This window comes from Vipera berus (genome assembly GCF_964194415.1).
Source record: "Vipera berus genome assembly, chromosome: W".
NCBI lineage: Eukaryota > Metazoa > Chordata > Lepidosauria > Squamata > Viperidae > Vipera > Vipera berus.
The window spans coordinates 13,805,024-13,824,130 of NC_138210.1; the positions used below are offsets into that span (position 1 = coordinate 13,805,024).

General features: G+C 39.8%; 1 protein-coding gene across 1 annotated transcript in view; it reads right to left on the minus strand.

Moving 5' to 3' along the window:
• LOC308676479 (G patch domain-containing protein 8-like) overlaps positions 1 to 19,107 on the minus strand; it is a 374,388-nt gene that overhangs the window by 221,274 nt on the left and 134,007 nt on the right. Inside the window, exon 2 of the mRNA XM_081342293.1 lies at positions 1,601 to 1,675. Within this exon, the coding sequence (XP_081198419.1) occupies positions 1,601 to 1,675 (75 nt within the window). The remainder of the gene's footprint in view (positions 1 to 1,600; positions 1,676 to 19,107) is intronic.

The window sequence follows — 19,107 nt, forward strand, 5'->3', positions numbered from 1 at the left end:
GGAGAGTAATCTACATTGGGACATGGTAGGAATTGTTTTAGTGTAAGTGTAAGGAATAAATACTGTGGTTTGAAAAATACTGACCAGAAATTTGAGGAAGGCAGCCAGTGTTAATAATGATGGCTAGGTTGTCCTGCCATTCCAATACTAGAATCAGACAAAAGGTCCACATGGCCTTGTTCTCTTCCCTATGGTTTTAGATAATCTACCTTCAAAATAATAGAAAACAAGGTGAAATCATATTATTCTCAGGGCTTCATGTATTCTAAGTCTCCTAAGTAAGATTCCATGATCTCATGGTATTGTCTTTATTAGTTATTTGTTAGTTCTTTATTACAGAATTACCTCACAGATTATGTCAAGAACTGATCGATCCATAGTGCAAAACTCCAGGACATTTCCAATTTGCCATGGGGGGCGGGGAGAGAATACAGTTGGTCCTTGGTTAACAATTACTTGTTTAGTAATTGTTTGAACTTATGACAGCACTAAACAAGTGGTGGTTATGACCAGTCCTCATACTTTCAGCCATCGGTGTGTCACCACAGTCACGTGATGACAATTTATAACTTTCCCTGCCAGCTTTCAACAAGCAAAGTCAATGGGGGAAGCCAGCAGGAAGTCACTGGTCACAGTCAAGTGAAGTCCTCACTTAACAATGACTACCAGGACTGCCAGAACTGCTGTCACTAAGTGGAATGGTCATGTGGTGTTTTTTTTACTTATGACCACATAGCTTAACAATGGAGTTTCCCATCCCAGTTAGCGTTGTTAAGCGAGTACTATCTGTAAACAGCTGTTTGGCAAATGCAAGTCTGTTCTGAGGCTGAACAGGTGATGACAAGATTAGAGGGCTTGGGGACTCTTCAGATATATACCGTACATCCAAAGAACTAAAGGGAATGGATGAGACCAAAAGAGGTTAATGGACTAGATATTCTTTATTCCAGTTCTGAAAGTATTGGAAGGAGGGAAATTACTTTTGTTTTCATTTTTAGAGCCTCACCCAAATCCTTTAAACTGCTGAATTTAAAATAGATATTTATGCAGTAGAAACTATTTTATTTCAGAAGAAGAAAGCAATACAGAGATATGACATGAGGAAGTTCAAAAATGAAAGATGCATAAAATGAAAAACAAGCAGAGAAGCAAACAAGGCAACAACTTCATCCTTTGCTGTCTGTAGCTTTTCTCCAGTAAATTCATACAGATGATCTTTTAAAATATATAAAAAGTGACAGTAATATTATTTTATGATTGCCACTTATTTATGCTAATGTTACTGTTTTTATTCTGTATTCTCCTCCCCTGAGCCAAATAATTATGACTTTTTAATTTTAACTAAGCTAGAAATTAAAGTGGTAACTATTTTGTCATCTGTTAGGCTTTCAATTTATTAATACGAGTTAAAGATTTTTCAAAAGAATACTTAAATAAATTAATGACCTATCTTACTTTAACAATTAACGTAAGGTAGGCAAATATATTAGTATATATCCCTTCTTATAAGAACATGAATAACCAAGCTGTATTTAAGACAAAGAATACGTGAGTACTACCTGGCCTTGCCAGGGGCTTGAAAATAAAAGTTATGTCTTACCAATTCTATAGGCTTGTCTAATGATGCCTGTTCAATCTCCAGGTGGCCTTCTTCATACTGATCAAAGTGATTACCCTGCAAAAGAAGAATCATATATTATTCCCTCTGTGCGACATAAACAACTCTTAAAATGCCGATGAACAATTGCTACCAATAGTTTCTCAGCTCACCTCATCTATTAATCATATTATAAACTTTGTATCAGCTCAGCATTATCAGTTTACTATCTCTTAAAACAGGGGGTCCCCAACCCCCAGGCTGCGACCCAGTACCCGGCCTTGGCCTGTTTGAAACCAGACCATGGAAGCGGCAGATGAGTGCACACGTGCAGCTTCATTTGTGTGAGCAGCGGGCGCATGTGCCCGCTGCTTACACAAATGGAGCTGCACGAGCACGCTCACTCACCACTTGTACATAACCATTCCTTCTCCCTCTCCACGCCAATCCACAAAGCCAAAAAGGTTAGGGATCGCTGTCTTATAGGACAAAGAATTCACAACTAACATCTAATCTAGTTTGCAGTACCCATCACATATTACAACAACTGCATAGCATATTTTACTAGACTTTAAGTATCTTAAGATTACTTACTGACACACCAAGTCACCCAACCATGGTCACTGCTCCACAGAGCAACACACTCAAGTGAATGTTAGTTGAAGATGAATCACATTTCAAACCAATATACTGTAGCTCTCTTATATTTCTGCAAATCTCACATAAAGAAGCATATTAAGCAGTTATTAAAATGTTTGATAAATACCACAATAACATAGTATAGCTATAAGCATCTATGCCTGTACAATTAAATCTCCATAAAAAGTAAATATAGCTTAGATACAGGGGTGTCAAACTGCCGGCCCACGGGCCGGACGCATCACACAGAAGCTGCACCAACCCCATTGCTGGCAATGGCAAAACTGTCCCGATACATTGTGCAACATCACATGACGTCACAGGTTTGACATGTCTGGCTTAGAATAAAGCTTTTTTTGTATTTTTCCATGTTTCTTTAGCCTAAAATATTTTCTTTCATGTGATTTTGAGTCTGTTTATTAATGTTCACAAATTTGAAAAACTAGACTATGTTAAGGAGAATGATTTTTTTCCAAGAGTTAAAGTCCACAATTTTTGTTTCCATTTCTCCATAGTAAACTCTTTGATAAATCTGCTGAGAATACTGAATATTCTGTTGGTCAGAAACATAGACCAGGATGCACCTTTTATTGTCTCAAGATCTACATCAGACATGTCAAACTCGCGACGTCATGTAATGCCGCACAACATATAGGGACGGTTTTGCCATTGCCGGCAATGGGGTGGATGCGGCTTCTGCATGATTCACCAAGCCCACGGGCCGACAGCTTGACACCCCTGATCTACATTAAGCTTTGCACAGCATAGCAAAGGGTGTCTCTTTGTTGGAGTAAGGATTCAAACAGACCTATCTTTTGGGGTGTTTTCAAGGTTTTAAAGGATGAAATGTGAGCATTTAAGGCTTTGAAAGACTTAGGAGGCTCATTTAACCCCTTACAATCCCTCACTCACAAAGACAACATTTTAGACCCATTATTGACAGGCTACATTTTTTATACTCCTATCTTACACCCTGAGGTTATCAATTGTTTTTTCCTCCAGAGGTTACATTTTTACTGTTGCCCTGTACCTACTGAAGCTAGCACCTCTTTAAGAATTATTACAAAAGTAACAACTGTGCTTGTTATGATGTTCACTAGAATTCTACAGTCATGTGAAAAAGAAAGTACACCTTCTTTGAGTTCTATGGTTTTATGTATCAGAACACAGTAAAAATCATCTGGTCCTTAGCAGTTCTTAAAACTAGGTAAATACAGCCTCAGATGAACAACACATGACATATTACACATCATTATTTATTTTACAAAAAGAAAGCCAAAATGGAGAAGCCATGCATGAAAAACTAAGTACACCCTTACTGCTTCCATAAGTATGAAGAGGCTAAGTAGCAGCCAGGTGCTGCTAATCAAGTGCCCTTGATCAATTGATCATCAGCAAGTGTGACTTCCTCTATAAAAGCCAAAGTTTTAGGAGTTTGCTGGTTTCCAGTATTGAGGTGTGTGTTAACACAATGCTAAAGAGGAAAGACATCAGTAATGATCTTAGAGAAGCAATTGTTCCTGCCCACCAATCTGGGAAGGGTTATAAGGCCATTTCCAAACAATTTAAAGTTCATCATTCCACAGTTAGGAAGATTATTCACAAGTGGAAAACATTAAAGACAGTTGCTAATTTCCCAGGAGTGGACATCCCAGCAAATTCACCCCAAGGTCAGACCATGCAATGCTTGGAGAAATTGCCAAAAATCCAAGAATTACATCTCAGACTCTACAGGCCTCAACATACTAAATGTTGAAGTCCATGACAGTACAATTGGAAAAAGGCTGAACAAGTATGGTTTGTTTGTATGCGTTGCCAGGTGAAAGCCTCTTCTATCTAAAATGTAAATAGCATGGCTTAGGTTTGCAAAGTTGCATCTGAACAAATCAAGACTTCTGGAACACTGTCCTTTGAACAGATGAGACCAAAGTGGAGATGTTTGGCCCTAATGCACAGTGCCACATTTGGTGAAAACCAAACACAGCATATCAGCACAAACAAATCAAGCGTGGTGGTGGAGTGATGATTTGGGCATGTTTTGCAGCCACAGGACCTGGACACCTTGCAGTCATTGAGTCAACTGTGAACTCTCTGAATACCAAAGTATTCTAGAGTCAAATGTGAGGCCATCTGTCCAACAGCTAAAGTTTGGTCAAAATTGAGTCATGCAACAGGACAATGATCCCAAGCACACCAGCAAATCTACAACAGAATAGCTGAAAAAGAAAAGATTCAAGGTGTTGCAATGGCCCAGTCAAAGTCCAGACCTCAACCTAATTGAAATGCTATGGCAGGACCTCGACAGCTGTGCATAAACAAATACCTATAAACCTCAATGAACTGAAGAAATGTTGTAAAGAGGAATGAGCCAAAATTCTCCCACAATGATGTCAGAGACTGATAAAGTCATACAGAAAACAATTACTTCACATTATTGCTGCTAAAGGTAGTTTCTACAAGCTATTGAATCATAAGGTGTACTTAGTTTTTCACTATTTTGGCTTTCTTTTTGTAAAATAAATGATGACATGCTGTAATGTGTCATGTGTTGTTCATCTGAGGATGTATTTACCTTCTATAAAGAACTGTTAAGGACCAGATTCATAATCAATAAAAGAGTAGGAAAAGCAATACTGGGATACAATCCCCAAAATGACAGAATGATCTCAGATCGAATCCAAGGCAAACCATTCAATATCACAGTAGTCCAAGTCTATGCCCCAACCACCGGTGCTGAAGAGGATGACACTGACTGGTTCTATGAAGCCCTACAGCACCTTATAGAACTAACACCAAAAAATGATGTCCTTATCATCATGGAGGATTGGAATGCTAAAGTAGGAAGCCAAAAGATAACTGGAATAACAGGCAAGTTTGGCCTTTGAGTACAAAATGAAGCAGGACACAGGCTGATAGAATTTTGTCAAGAGAATACGATGGTCATAGCAAACACATTTCCAACAACCCAAGAGACGGCTCTACACATGGACATCACCAGAGGGTCAACACAGAAATCAGATTGACTATATGCTCTGCAGCCAAAGATGGAGATGTTCTATACAGTCAGTAAAAACAAGACCAGGAGCTGACTGTGGCTCAGACCATGAGCTTCTCATTGCAAAGTTTAGGCTTAAACTGAAGAAAGTAGGGAAAAGCACTAGGCCACTCAGGTATGAATTAAATCATATCCCTGATGAATATACAGTAGAGGTGACAAATAGATTTAAGGAATTAGATCTGATAGACAGAGTGCCTGAAGAACTATGGACAGAGGTTCGCAACATTGTACAAGAGGTAGCAACTATGAGACTTCCGGTAGCGCTGCCGCGCCGAATGGTGGCGTTCTGAAGCCGCCCGATCCTGGGAAGCGTCAAAGCGCTCAGAGGCAGCGAAAATCAGCTGTCCCGCGGTGCTGGAGCTTCTCCCTCGGGAGAAGAGAGAGAGGCGAGCCTGCCTGGGTAGAGGTAGAGCTCCCCTGCGATTCTCCCAAGTAGTTTGGGGGATAACAGGGTGAGCCCCCTCGGAGCCCAGGCTTTCTCCGCTCTCAGGACGTTTTCGCTCTGAAAGGAGTGGAACCAGACGCGACAACTGCACCTGCTGCTTAGATGGGACTGTGAGTATTTTGTTTCTTTGAGAAGCAGGCAGAGCAAAGCAGGAAGATCTGAATTTTCAAGTTGGATTTTAACTTTAACTCAGTTTCCTTATCTTCTTCAAGTTTCAAGTTTGAAATGGAGTAAAAATGGCGCTGGAATGTTTCTTTCCTGTGTGAAGTGATTGCGTTGGAAAACTGTTATATTTTGCTACAAAGCAAGTGATACAATTTGCAACTGACTTTACCCAGTATCGGATTTTGTTTATTTGAAAGCCTGTTCCCTTTTTTCTTACTGAAGGTTAAGAACTTTGGGAGAATTTTTATTTTTTCTTTCCTTTTCCTTCTTTTTTTTCTTTTTTTTCTGAACTTTGATTCTGCTGGGTGAAAGAGGAAATCGAAACCTAAGAGATGGCTGCGAGACGTGGGGGAGGGCCTCCAATTTCTAAGAATGTTATTTCTTCACCTTTACCACAAGCTGTAGGGCAGACTTCGATTAAACCTACAGTACAACCACCCTCCCCCCCCACCTCCTGCATTTACACTGACAGACATTCAGCGAGTTGTGATGCAGTCAACACAGGTTTTGCAGCAGGAAATAAAGGAAACAAGGGAAGAATTTGTTAACCAAAACAACCAGATGAGGGAAGATATAGTGCTTGCACTTCAGGGTCTGGCTGCACATATAGAACGCCTGGATGTTCATGTGGACTCAGCTATGGAGTATGTGGAGAATTTGGAAAATAAACTCATTGATGCTGAAAGGAAGATTGATAGAGCAGAGGCCAAGATTGACAGAACAGAGTACGAGGTTATTATATCAGAATATAAGAACATGGAGTTTGCTTTGCGTATCAGAGGCCTCAAAGAGAATCCTAAAGAAGATTTGGAATGGGAAATAGCACGAGCAGTGGCTCCTGTTTTGAAATGTGAACCTGAAGAATTACTTAAGGAAATGGATAAGACATTTAGGATTAACTCCTGGATTGCTAGGCAAAAAAATCTACCTAGAGATGTAGTGATTTATTTTTCCAGGAGATTAACCAGAAATTCTATTATCCAGGCTTTTTATCGGGAAAAATTTCAAATTGCAGGCCAAGATATTATGATTTTAAAGGAGATACCTCCAAAAATTCTTAGAAAAAGGAAAGATTTTGCCTTTCTGTCTGATGAGCTTAAGAAGCGACAAATCCAGTTCAGATGGGAAATACCTATTGGAATTGTGGTAAATTATGCAGGGACCAGATACAGATTGGATACAATTTTAAAAGCAAAAGACTTCTACACTAAGGTCCTGAAAGCAGGCTTACCACCGTCTCCTCGAATCAAAAGAAAAGAAGTAAGACAAGAAGATAAATTATTGAGTGAAGGGGCAATGTCATTGCCTCTTGAGGAGATGCGGCATGCGGAGGCTATGGAGCAGAGTTTGGCATTAAAGGAAGACCCAAAAGAACAGAGGATGACAAGAGCTGCATATAAGCGTATGGAAAAAGAGCAAAAACAAAAGCCTGTAACTGGTCCAGCTACGCAAGACGCGGCTGTCTCAGAGCCTGTGGGAAGAGCACGTCCGAAGAGAGCAACAGCTGATCTTCAGGCCATGTTCCAAAGGCTCATGGTCACCAGAGGTGGTGAAGTTCCTGACATGGAATGTTAATGGCTTAAATTCACCACAGAAAAGAAAGAAAGTATTTTTTTATCTGAAACAACATAAAAATGACATTGTTTGTTTACAAGAGACACATATTGCATTAAAAGACCAAAAGTATCTGATTAATTCCCGATTGGGAACACATTTTGCATCCTTTGCTCCGGACAAGAAGGCTGGAGTGGTTATTTATTTAAGAAAAGACTTTTCGGCAAGATTGATTGAATTGGATAAGCAAGGGAGATATGTTAGTATTGAATTAATACTACAAGGAAAGAAAGTTCTTCTTATTGGATTATATGCTCCAAATCAACAACAGCAAAAATTCTTTAAATTTTTACATCAGAGACTAATTGAACTGGATTATAAATCTGTTATTATGATGGGGGACTGGAATGGAGTTTTGGTGCCATCTGACGACAAGAAGGGATCCTCTAAAAACTTTTTTAATTCGAAATTGCATAAAGCTTTTTTTGATTTGAAGGAAGATCTGGAATTAAGAGATGTATGGCGGGAAAGGAATATGAGAGACAGAGATTTTACTTTTTTTCGGATAGACATAAATCTTTCTCCAGGATTGACTTTATTTTGATTACTACTGACCTTTTTTCTTCGGTTAAGAACGTTAAGATTTTTCCTAGGACAATGTCTGACCATAGTCCTGTTTGGTTGGAGTTTTTTGCTGAAGATGCTAGTAGAAGATCCTGGAGGCTGAATGAGAACTTATTTACAAATGACTTGTTCTTGCAGAAATGTAGAGAACATATGAAAGAATTTTTTGTTATAAATATGCATAAAGGTACCTCGATGGAAATGGTTTGGGATGCTAGTAAAGCTTATATGAGAGGGGTTTTGATTTATATGAACAATGCTTACAGGCGTAAGCAAATGCAAAAACGTTTAGATATTGAGGAAGAGATTAAAGCTAAGGAGAAAAAGCTTATTTTGAATCCATTGGATAATAATTTAAGGATCTCAATACATTTATTGAAAGAACAATTTAATATGCTACTGGCTGATCAAGTAGCAATTAATTTGCGCTATGCTAAACACAATACTTTTTGTAACGCTAATAAGCCTGGTAGATGGTTGGCTTATCAATTAAGGAAGAAACAGAAATCATGTACTATAGATAAAATAGAATATAAAGGAAAAGAAGTCTACCAACAAAATTTGATTAAGAGGAGTTTTTTAGATTTTTACTCGAAATTATATTCTAAAGATAATATACAAGCTTTAGATATAGACAAGTATTTACAGGGAGCTCATTTTCCGAGACTTTCAAAAGAACAACAACTTGAGATGAACTGCCCAATTACATCAGAAGAAATTTCTTTAGTTATTAAACAGTTGAAATTGGGCAAGGCTCCGGGAACAGATGGATTAACAGCAATTTACTATAAAAAGTTGTTGCCTGAAATGATTGAACCCTTAAAGATTTTGTTTAATGAAATTCAGACTGGAGGTGCAGTTCCTCCATCATGGAGGACAGCTTTTGTATCATTGATTCCAAAGGAGGATCAAGACCTTACTCAACCTAAAAATTATAGACCTATATCGCTTTTAAATACAGATTATAAGATTTTTGCTAAAGTATTGGCTAATAGATTAATGCAAGTTTTGAAACAAATGATTCATAGTGACCAATCGGGATTTATATCTGGGAGGTATATGAAATATAACGTAAGACAAATTGTAAACTTGCTTGAATACTTGGATAAGAACAACCAAGTCTCCGCAGCATTGATATTTTTGGATGCAGAGAAAGCCTTTGACCAATTGAATTGGCAATTTTTATTGAGAGTTGTTGAGGAGATGAATTTTGGAGAAGGTTTTTTACATGCTATTAAAGCTATATATCAACAACAAACTGCACAAATTATAGTTAATGGGGGGCTAACAGAGACTTTTAAAATTGAAAAAGGTACAAGACAGGGATGCCCCCTATCACCATTATTGTTTGTTTTAACATTAGAGATTTTATTAATTAAAATTCGAGAGTCCTCTATGCTAAGCTTGTAAGCCGCCCTGAGTCTTCGGAGAAGGGCGGGATATAAATGGAATTAAAATAAATAAATAAATAAATAAATAAATAAAGGGAATTAAAATAAAACAGAATGATTATAGATTGAGACCTTTTGCTGATGACTTGGTTGTGACAGTATCTCAACCGTTACAGTCGGTTATAGATTTGATGGAAATTATAACTCAGTATGGTAAAGTTTCTGGGTTCAAGGTGAATAGTAATAAGACTAAGATACTATCTAAGAATTTATCTATGAGTGATAGGGATATGTTATCTAAATTAACAGGTTTTGAAATAGTGAAAAAGGTTAAATATCTAGGAGTATATATTGCAGCCTCAAATGTAAAATTGTATAAGAATAATTATGAAACACTATGGTTGAAGGTACAAAGGGATTTAAATAATTGGAAAAAATTACAATTATCCTTATTGGGAAGAATTGCAGTTGTTAAAATGAATGTTCTGCCAAAGTTTCTCTTTTTGTTTCAAATGATACCTATATTGAAAAAGGATGCCAACCTTGATCAATGGCAGAAGGGTATTAATAAATTTATTTGGGCGGGGAAAAAACCAAGAGTTAAATTTAAGATTTTACAAGATGCTAGGGAAAGAGGGGGACTCAAGGCGCCGAATTTGAAATTGTATTATGATGCGGTTGCCTTGACGTGGGTTAGTGATTGGCTTAATTTAACTAATAAGAGAATACTTCATCTTGACGGATGGGATTTGGTATATGGATGGCATGCATATTTGCTTTACGATAAGAAGGTGGACAGGGCTTTTAAATCCCATATTCTTAGAAGTGCTTTATTGCGTGTCTGGAAAAAGTATTATTATAAGTTAAATTATAAAATACCGATTTGGGGAATTCCTGGACACGCGATAGAGGGCGTATCTATGGGAGTGAGTATGGATATGGTTTCTTATAAGGAATTACTTAGATTGCAAGGGAATGATTGGCAACTTAAATCATTAGATGAGTTAAGACAAGAAAACATAAGTTACTCTTGGTTTCAATATACCCAATTGAAAGCTAGGTGGAAGTTAGATCAAAAGGTTGGCATCACAATTATAGATCAAAATTTAGTAAAACAAATTAGAGATTTAAATAGTGCACATATAAAGAGGATATATAATGCTTTAATTGAATTGGATTCGGAAACGGAATTGGTTAAAGACTGTATGATAAAGTGGGCACAAAATATTCAGGAACCAATTTCGTTGGACACCTGGGAGATAATTTGGGTCAGAAATGTTAAATTTACTCAGGCTCAAAACTTAAGAGAAAATTTTTATAAAATGTTTTATAGATGGCATCTGGATCCCAAGAAGTTGTCCAACATGTATCCTAATTTACAGTCTAAATATTGGAGATGTGGTAGTTTAGAAGCTGATGTTGAACATGATAACAGCAGCATGGTTACTGGTGGGACAATATTGGAAGAAGGATAGTTTGCCTACTATAGAAGAATGGGTGTTTAAAGTTTCGAATCTTGCAGAAATGTCTAAGATTTCTGCTTATTTGAAAGATCATTCACAGGAAAGATATATTTCAGTTTGGAGGAGATGGATAGATTATATTCAGAACAAATATGGGACTAAAAAGTTTCATTTAGCTTATGAGTAGATTTTAGTGGGAGCACTCCGGCCAGGGGCTGCAAGAGGCGGGCCCTCATGGGGCATGTCGAGACTGGGCGGACTCCGGAACCGTGGACTGGCCAAGCGGAAACGGGACGGGCCGGACCCTCCCGCCCCGCTTGGGGCCCAGCGAGAGACCACTGGCCCGGTTCCGCCCCGGAATCAGCGGCCATCCACAGGGTTAGCTCCTGGCCGCCAACCTCCCCGAATCTGTCTCGCAGAATATCCATCGTCCGACTGCCTGGGGTGGTGGAGTCCACAGGCAGCGGAGGCCGCCGTTTCGGCCGTACGGATGGAAGCGCCTCCTCCCCCACTTCTACCGCTTCGGAGGGTGTTGCAGCAGCCCCAGCCGCGTCCTCTGTAGCAACCGCTGGAGCGGCCCCTTGCGTACCTTCCGCCATGCCTGACTCACCCAAACGTTCCCACAAAAAAAAAAGGGAAAACGCTGACTTACTCTCAGCCCCGTCCGGAGAGCAGGGGAAAAAATGCAACCGGAACGAGTGCCGAGTCCACAGGAAAAGTTTATTGTCAACAGACAGCAATTCAAGGAAAAACGAAGTCAGCGTTGGCAGCTACCCGCAACCAATGCTGCTAAATACCCGCCGAAATCAAATGCCCACACCCCACCCAACCGCACCCACATCTGCCCATCCCCTACTTAAGGCCCGCCCCTCCCCGGAAGAACCTTTCGGCCCTCGCCCTGACACCCAGCGCCCTCCACCGTCCCGGTAAGCCCCCACCCATGTCCATGACCCATCACCACCATGTACCGCCCTTACGTCCCACCCCAGGGCAGGGCCCGCCCGACCCTGACCTTCGGAAACCGCCCCACCCCCCCACAGACCCCCGCACCACCAGGTGCTCGGTCGCGCCAACGGGTCCAGTAGCCGCAATCTCTTGTTTCGCATGTAAGAGGGAGGGAGGCAGGAAGTACCCCTCAGTGGGCCTGACGAGGTCGCATCCTCTTGTCTGCTCCGGCACCGACCCGAATGCAGGCACCGCAGTGGGAACGAGCCCATCCCCTAACAAGATGGCCGCGGAGCCTGCTGGCACCAGGCGGAGCCCGGCAGGGCTGTCCTGCGCATGTGCGCGCTTCCCAGCCGACCAGGAAGGCTCGGGACGCCGCCGCGGGTGCTTCGCCGATTGAGGAAGCGCAGGAGCCGGCCACCGCGTAGCAGGTGCGTTTGAGGGACGGGTGGAGTGTGTGTGCCTTGCCGTGACGAGGGTCCGTGGGTGCGGTGCTGGTCGTCGGGGCCCCGCTGAATGTCGGGCCCACGGGGCGCGACTTGTACCAAAGGTACAAGTACAAATTAGGCAAAACCTGGCTCAAGAACAGTAACTGTGAGGGGGACCTTGGAGTCCTAGTGGACCATCTCTTAAATATGAGCCAGCAGTGTGCAGTAGCAGCCAAAAAAGCTAATACAATCCTTGGTTGTATAAAGAGAGGCATAGTATCAAAATCATGTGAAGTATTAGTACCACTTTATAAACCCTTAGGCCATACCTGGAATACTGCATCCAGTTTTGGTCACCACATTACAAAAGAGATGTTGACACTTGTTGAGTTGAGAACAGCAACTAAGATGATTAAAAGCCTGGAGACAAAAACATATGAAGAACATTTGCAGGAATTGGGTATGGCTAGTCTAGAGAAAAGAAGAACCAGGGGTGACATGATAGCAGTATTCCAGTATTTGAGGGTCCACCACAAAGGAGATGGTGTCAACTTATTTTACAAAGCACCAAATGGAAACTACTCAAGGAGAGAAGCAACCTGGAATTAAGGAGAAACTTCCTAACAGTGAGAACAGTTAACCAGTGGAACAGTTTGCCTTCAGACGTTGTAGGTGCTTCACCACTGGAAAGAAAAGACTGGACAGCCACCTGTCTGAAATGGTATAGGGTTTCCTTCTTGAGTAGGGGGTTGGACTAGAAGACCTCCAACGTCATTTCCAGCTCTATTCTGATTGATTGAAGGTAGAGAAAAATATGGATATAATCTTGAAGAAGGAATGCAATGAGTATTAAATAACAACACAGTCCTGGAAAAGACAGGTAAGAAAGAAACTCAAAGATCACCCTGCCTCGATTCTCTTTGGTATAAGAAGGGGCAGAGGAATACTCTGGCAGGCTTTCAGGTTTCTGTTATTATATCCTACTAGACAACACATTCCCCATTGGGCCATCATTTCAGAGATACTTCCTTACCTAAACAGATGGGCAGAATGATCAATGGCAGGGGAAAAAGCGGGAGCAGTAGCGACCTCTGACTTCCTGCTGGCTTCCCCACTGAGTTTTCTTGTGAGGATCTGGCAGGGAGCATCAGAAATGTTCCTTTCTGAGACTTCTGGGAAGATGGCCAACTGGGTGACACGCTTGGAGAGAGATCTCTGAAGAATTTCTTCCTAGGGTGTAGGTGTTCAACCTTTTAACTGAAGGGACTAGCACTCCTTCAGTTTTTAAGACCCACCCGGTCAGTGTGGGTTGAAGAACTTTCCTTCGGAACCCTCCAAAACAGCTGCAACCCGGCAGACAGCTTCTGGAGTTCGTCCAAAGTAATCTGCATGCTAAAAGCTGGGGGGGAGGGAGGGGCTGCAATCTGTTCTGGGTTGAAGAAGCCGGCGTTTGGAATTCACCTTTCAAATGGACAGTAAGTTGTGCCTTTCCCTTCTTAATCACCTTCAAAGACTATTATTCTTTTCAAGCCAAGTTAAAATGAGTCTCTTCTTAGTTACAGCCTGTTGTGCCTTTTTGAAGACTCACGCCATTTTAGGGATTTCTCTTTGTCTTAAATAACAAGGAAGAAAATTGCTAAGGCAAGCCAAATAAGGAACTGTGGTGAAGGGGGAAAAAAAGCTGGTGGAGACATATAAAGAATGAAGGGTGTGATTTTAGTTTAATATTGTAGTAACTTGTAGCTTGGTCTTCTGTGCTCTGGGTGGCAAAAACTTTCTGATCCTGATTAAAAGTGGAAGCCAAGATGGTGGAACAGAGTATTAAGAGATATACTTGAAAGGTCTTTAAGTAAAATTCGCCAATTTGTTGACCACCTGTGCTCTAAGGATGATTAAAAAATCATCTCAAATTGACTTCCGGTTGGCCATTGTGGCATTGGCGGATGTGTGAGGTGACCTCCGTCACCACCGTCCAGTTTTATCCCACTGGGGGACCCTGGAAAGGGTCAAACATCGCCCTGGAGGGGCGGCAAGCAAGGAAAGGACCCCTGCGCAATCGCAGAAGGGTGGTAGCCTTTCCACTTGATCCGGAGCAGCTCTTCTAACCAATGGGAAAAAGATCAGCCATAGCAATATGGCCCATCACTAAGCTGCTAACAGCTGAAGTCACCTTTACTAACAAGCACTTTGAAAGCAACACGGAGGACCTGGGTGAAATCTTACCTTCTCTTTACCCCAAGTATTTTCCTGAAAAAAGCCTCTTTAAGTATTTTCCCCCTGTGAAGAGAGAGGGAAGAGAACTTCCTTCCCACCCTCCAAAAATGGGGGCTTTTGACTACCGAGGGGAATTAAAGTATCAAAAAGAACAACTTTAATATACATTGGATCTATATGTCTTTGGAACTTGGGGTCCAAAATAATTTCCTACTCTTACTGGGACCTTTTATTTTTATCTGTAAAAAAGATTTTAAATTGGAAAAAGAAACTAGAAAAGTTTGGGACTTAAAAAAAAATCTTAAATGGTATTGGTGACACCTTGTGGTGAAGCTTGGTATAATAATTTGCTATTTTCTACAAAGAGACCTGACTCACAGCTCAGACCTATATAAGAGTTCCCTGACCTTGGTACTATCTATGAGGAATTGTGAAGGTGAACTTTTACTGACTTTTGCTCAATAAACAGCCCTCACTAGAAAGACTATTTACAACTCCGCAATAGAGATGGAGGAAGGCCAGCAAAAAATCCTTGCCATGCTAAAATCAATACATGAGACTATTCTTGCAGCTTGTGAGAACAAGAGACCTAAAATGAAAGACCAAGATGCCAGCTCAGAACTACAAAGTCAAATTTTGATTGGAACCAAAGAACTAACAATCCAGAAAACAACAGAAATGGAACAACTGAATACCAAGACAGAGGACTTAATTGTTCAACAAATAAAGCTTACTGAATAGCCAGACGAGGCGACAACTTTAAAAATGGAAATGACTCTCCACACAAATCAGAACAAATTTGAGAAAGAAGAAGACCAGATTGAATTGAAGGCAATTATACCAGAGCAAATATGGGGAGCTTGGACACTAGGGCGACAATCTAATGATTACAAATGGACCAGTCCTTCCAGAAAAGGGGCAATCAAATGGTCTCCTTTAACTCAAACAACATATACAAGAATGGAGATTTGTTTGATGATTTAAAAGCATTGGTATGGAAGCCTGGTTAGCAAAGGAAGAAAGCTAGAATTAGGTTGAAAAATTGGGGTTTTTGATTTATTAGAGGGGGCTCTATATTGTCAATTAGAGGGTTAAAGGGAGATGTTGAGACAAGGGAGATTTTGATTATTAGACTGAAAATAGTTGGAAATTAGTGGAAAATAAGGGAAATGAAAATTAATCATTAGAAATATGTTTGAACTATCGCTTAACCCAGGCAATACATATAATGGATTTGAGCCAACAAAAGGGGTACCTTATTACTAAGTTGGTGATTTAATATGGTGAGAAATAGAACGTTTTTAAGAAATACAGTTGCAAGAAAAAGTATGTGAACCCTTTGGGATTACGTGGAGTTTTGCATGAATTGGCCATAAAATACACTCTAAACGTCATGTAAGTCACAACAATAGAAAAACACAGTCTGCTTAAAATAATACTACACAAACATTAGCTGTTGTCATGTTTTAATTGAACATAAGATGGAAACATTCACAGTGCAGGGTGGAAAAAGTATGTGAACCTTTGGACTTAATAACTGGTTGACCCTCCTTTGGCAGCAATAACCTCAAAAAAACGTTTCCTGTAGTTGCAGATCAGACCTGCACAACGATCTGGAGTAATTTTGGACCACTCCTCTTCACAAAACTGTTTCAGTGTAGCAATATTCTTGGGATGTCTGGTGTGAATCGCTCTCTTAAGGTCATGCCACAGCATTTCAATCGGGTTGAGGTCAGGACTCTGACTGGGCCACTCCAGAAGGCGTATTCTGTTCTGTTGAAGCCATTGTTTTGTTGAATTACTTGTATGCTTTGGGTCATTGTCCTGTTGCATCACCCATCCTCTGCGGAGCTTCAGTTGGCGGACAGATGGTCGTACGTTTTCCTGCAAAATGTCCTGATAAACTCTGGAATTCATTTTCCCATCAATGACAACAATCTCTCCAGGCCCTGAGGCAGCAAAGCAGCTCCAAACCATGATGCTCCCTCCGCCATGTTTTACAGTGGGGATACGGTTTTGATGTTGGTGTGCTGTGCCTTTTTTTCTCCACACATAGTGTTGTGTGTTTTTCCCAAACAACTCAATTTTGGTTTCATCTGTCCACAGTATATTTTGCCAGTAGTGTTGTGGAACATCCAGGTGCTCTTTTGCAAACTTCAAACGTGCTGCAATATTTTTTTTGGACAGCAATGGCTTCCTCCGTGGTGTCCTCCCATGTACTCCATTCTTGTTTAATGTTTTCCTTATTGTAGATGTGTCAACACAAATGTTAGCATGTGCCAGAGATTTCTGTAGGTCTTTAGCTGACACTCTAGGATTCTTCTTTACCTCATTAAGCATTATGTGCTGTGCTCTTGCAGTCATTTTTACAGGACGACCACGCCTAGGGAGAGTAGCAACAGTGCTAAACTTTCTCCATTTGTAGACAGTCTGTCTTACCGTGGACACATGAACATCAAGGCTTTTGGAGATACTTTTGTAACCCTTTCCAGCTTCATGCAAGTCAACAATTCTTGATCGTAGGTCTTCTGAGAGCTCTTTTCTGCGAGGCATGGTTCACATCAGACAGTGCTTCTTGAGACCAGTAAACCCAAAACAGGTGTGTGTTTTTAAAGGGCAGGACAGCTGTCAGCAACACATCCAATATCATCACACTGGTTGGAGTCAAGGTTGGCTCACTCCTGGCTCCAATTAGCTCTTGGAGAAGTCATTAGGCTAGGGGTTCACATACTTTTTCCACCCTGCACTGTGAACGTTTACATGTTATGTTCAATTAAAACATGACAACAGCTAATGTTTCTGTAGTATTATTTTAAGCAGACTGTGTTTTTCTATTGTTGTGACTTACATGACGTTTAGAGCGCATTTTATGGCCAATTCATGCAAAACTCCACGTAATCCCAAAGGGTTCACATACTTTTTCTTGCAACTGTATCTGTGTGACAGCACCAGCATTTCATATGTGTAAAGTTTCATCACAGTAGATTATGTTCACAGGGTGGGGTTCTTTTTTGAGTACAAAATGCTAGGTTCAATTGACTCTCATTGGCCATCTGGCTCAGTCAGTTCTAATGGGAGGAAAATAACTCAGTAGATTTGTCATGGAGGCCCATGTTACTCATGGGAGGGGTCAGAGGACTAGAGGAATTAGGGTGAAGCTTTAAAATTCTCCTTATTTTTGGAAGGTAGCTGAAACTGGAACCAGAAGCAGCTCATTATTCTTGGCACTTTCATTTTCAAATTATAAATTTACATTCTTCTTTGACCCAGTAAGTTCATAGGCCCTCAGATGAACATAACTGAACTTCTGAAAGCACTTCATAGGAATTTGCACAAAATGACTTCCTTTGGGAATAGTCCACACACAATATGGCTGCCAAGATGGTAACAGCCATTCATTGAACATAACAGCAATGACTTGGTGAAGGTATTCACCACCATTATACTTCTAGCTCTCCAAACTACCACTATTTTATCTTTGCCTTTTATGTGTAGTTTGGCATACTTCCAAACACATTATTGACCTTTAAGCATGTTCCATTTCTATTTTTTCTTTTTTATAATATTTTATTAGTTTTCTAATTTTACAATTAAGTATTTAAAAAGCAACGTGGTAACTGGGTTAATCAATAGTTCAATAATATACATAAATCTTCAGTATAAATCTCAAGTTTCCTTTCTTTTATCCTTAATATATACTATCTCATATTAGGCTAATACATTTCTTGTTATTAACTAAGTAAAAACATCTTTGTTACATTTATCAATAATTTTTAGCTTATACATATCTTAATTGTGTTTGCATTCAATCCTTAAATACAAAAAAATGTCCTGTTATTGCTTTTTTCCCAAGCTTTAATTTCCCATCAATATTCAAATTAACATTTGGTATTTATAATTTCCAAGTTTCAGGTAACCAAAGTTTCCCTTATATCAATTTCTTCCTTTTTCCCTTTTCATAACAAAATCTAATATTCTAAATACACATCTTATCTATTTGAATAGAGTCTTGTTCTGTTTTCTAAAAGTTATCTACTTTCCACCATATTAAACCATCTAATTAATAATACAGTATTCCCCTCTAATAAATCAAAACCATTATATGTATTGTCTGGGTTAACCAATAAATCAATAATATACATATTTTTTTTTCATTTAGGTCTAATTTTTCAAACTTATTATTCAATTATGTTACTTTATTTTCTAAAAATTATCTATTTTCCACCATATTCAACCCTCTAATTAGTAATATGAAATCCCCTCTAATAAATCAAAACCCTTATTTTCTTCAGCCTTACTCTGGCTTTCTTCCTTTGCCAACTAATCTTCCATGTCAATGCTTTTGAATCATCAAATAGTTCTCCCTCTATTATTATATATATTATTTGGAATAAGAAAGACCATTTGGTTGCCATTTTTTTGGAAGAACTAGCCCATTTGTATTTATTAGATCACCTCCCTATTATTCCAATTTCCCACAATTGTCCTTATAGGTTTATCTTCCCTTCAATCTATTCTTCTTTTCCCTCAAATTCCTTCTGATTTTTGAAAAAAGTCTTTTCCATTTTCAATGTTTTCTCTCCC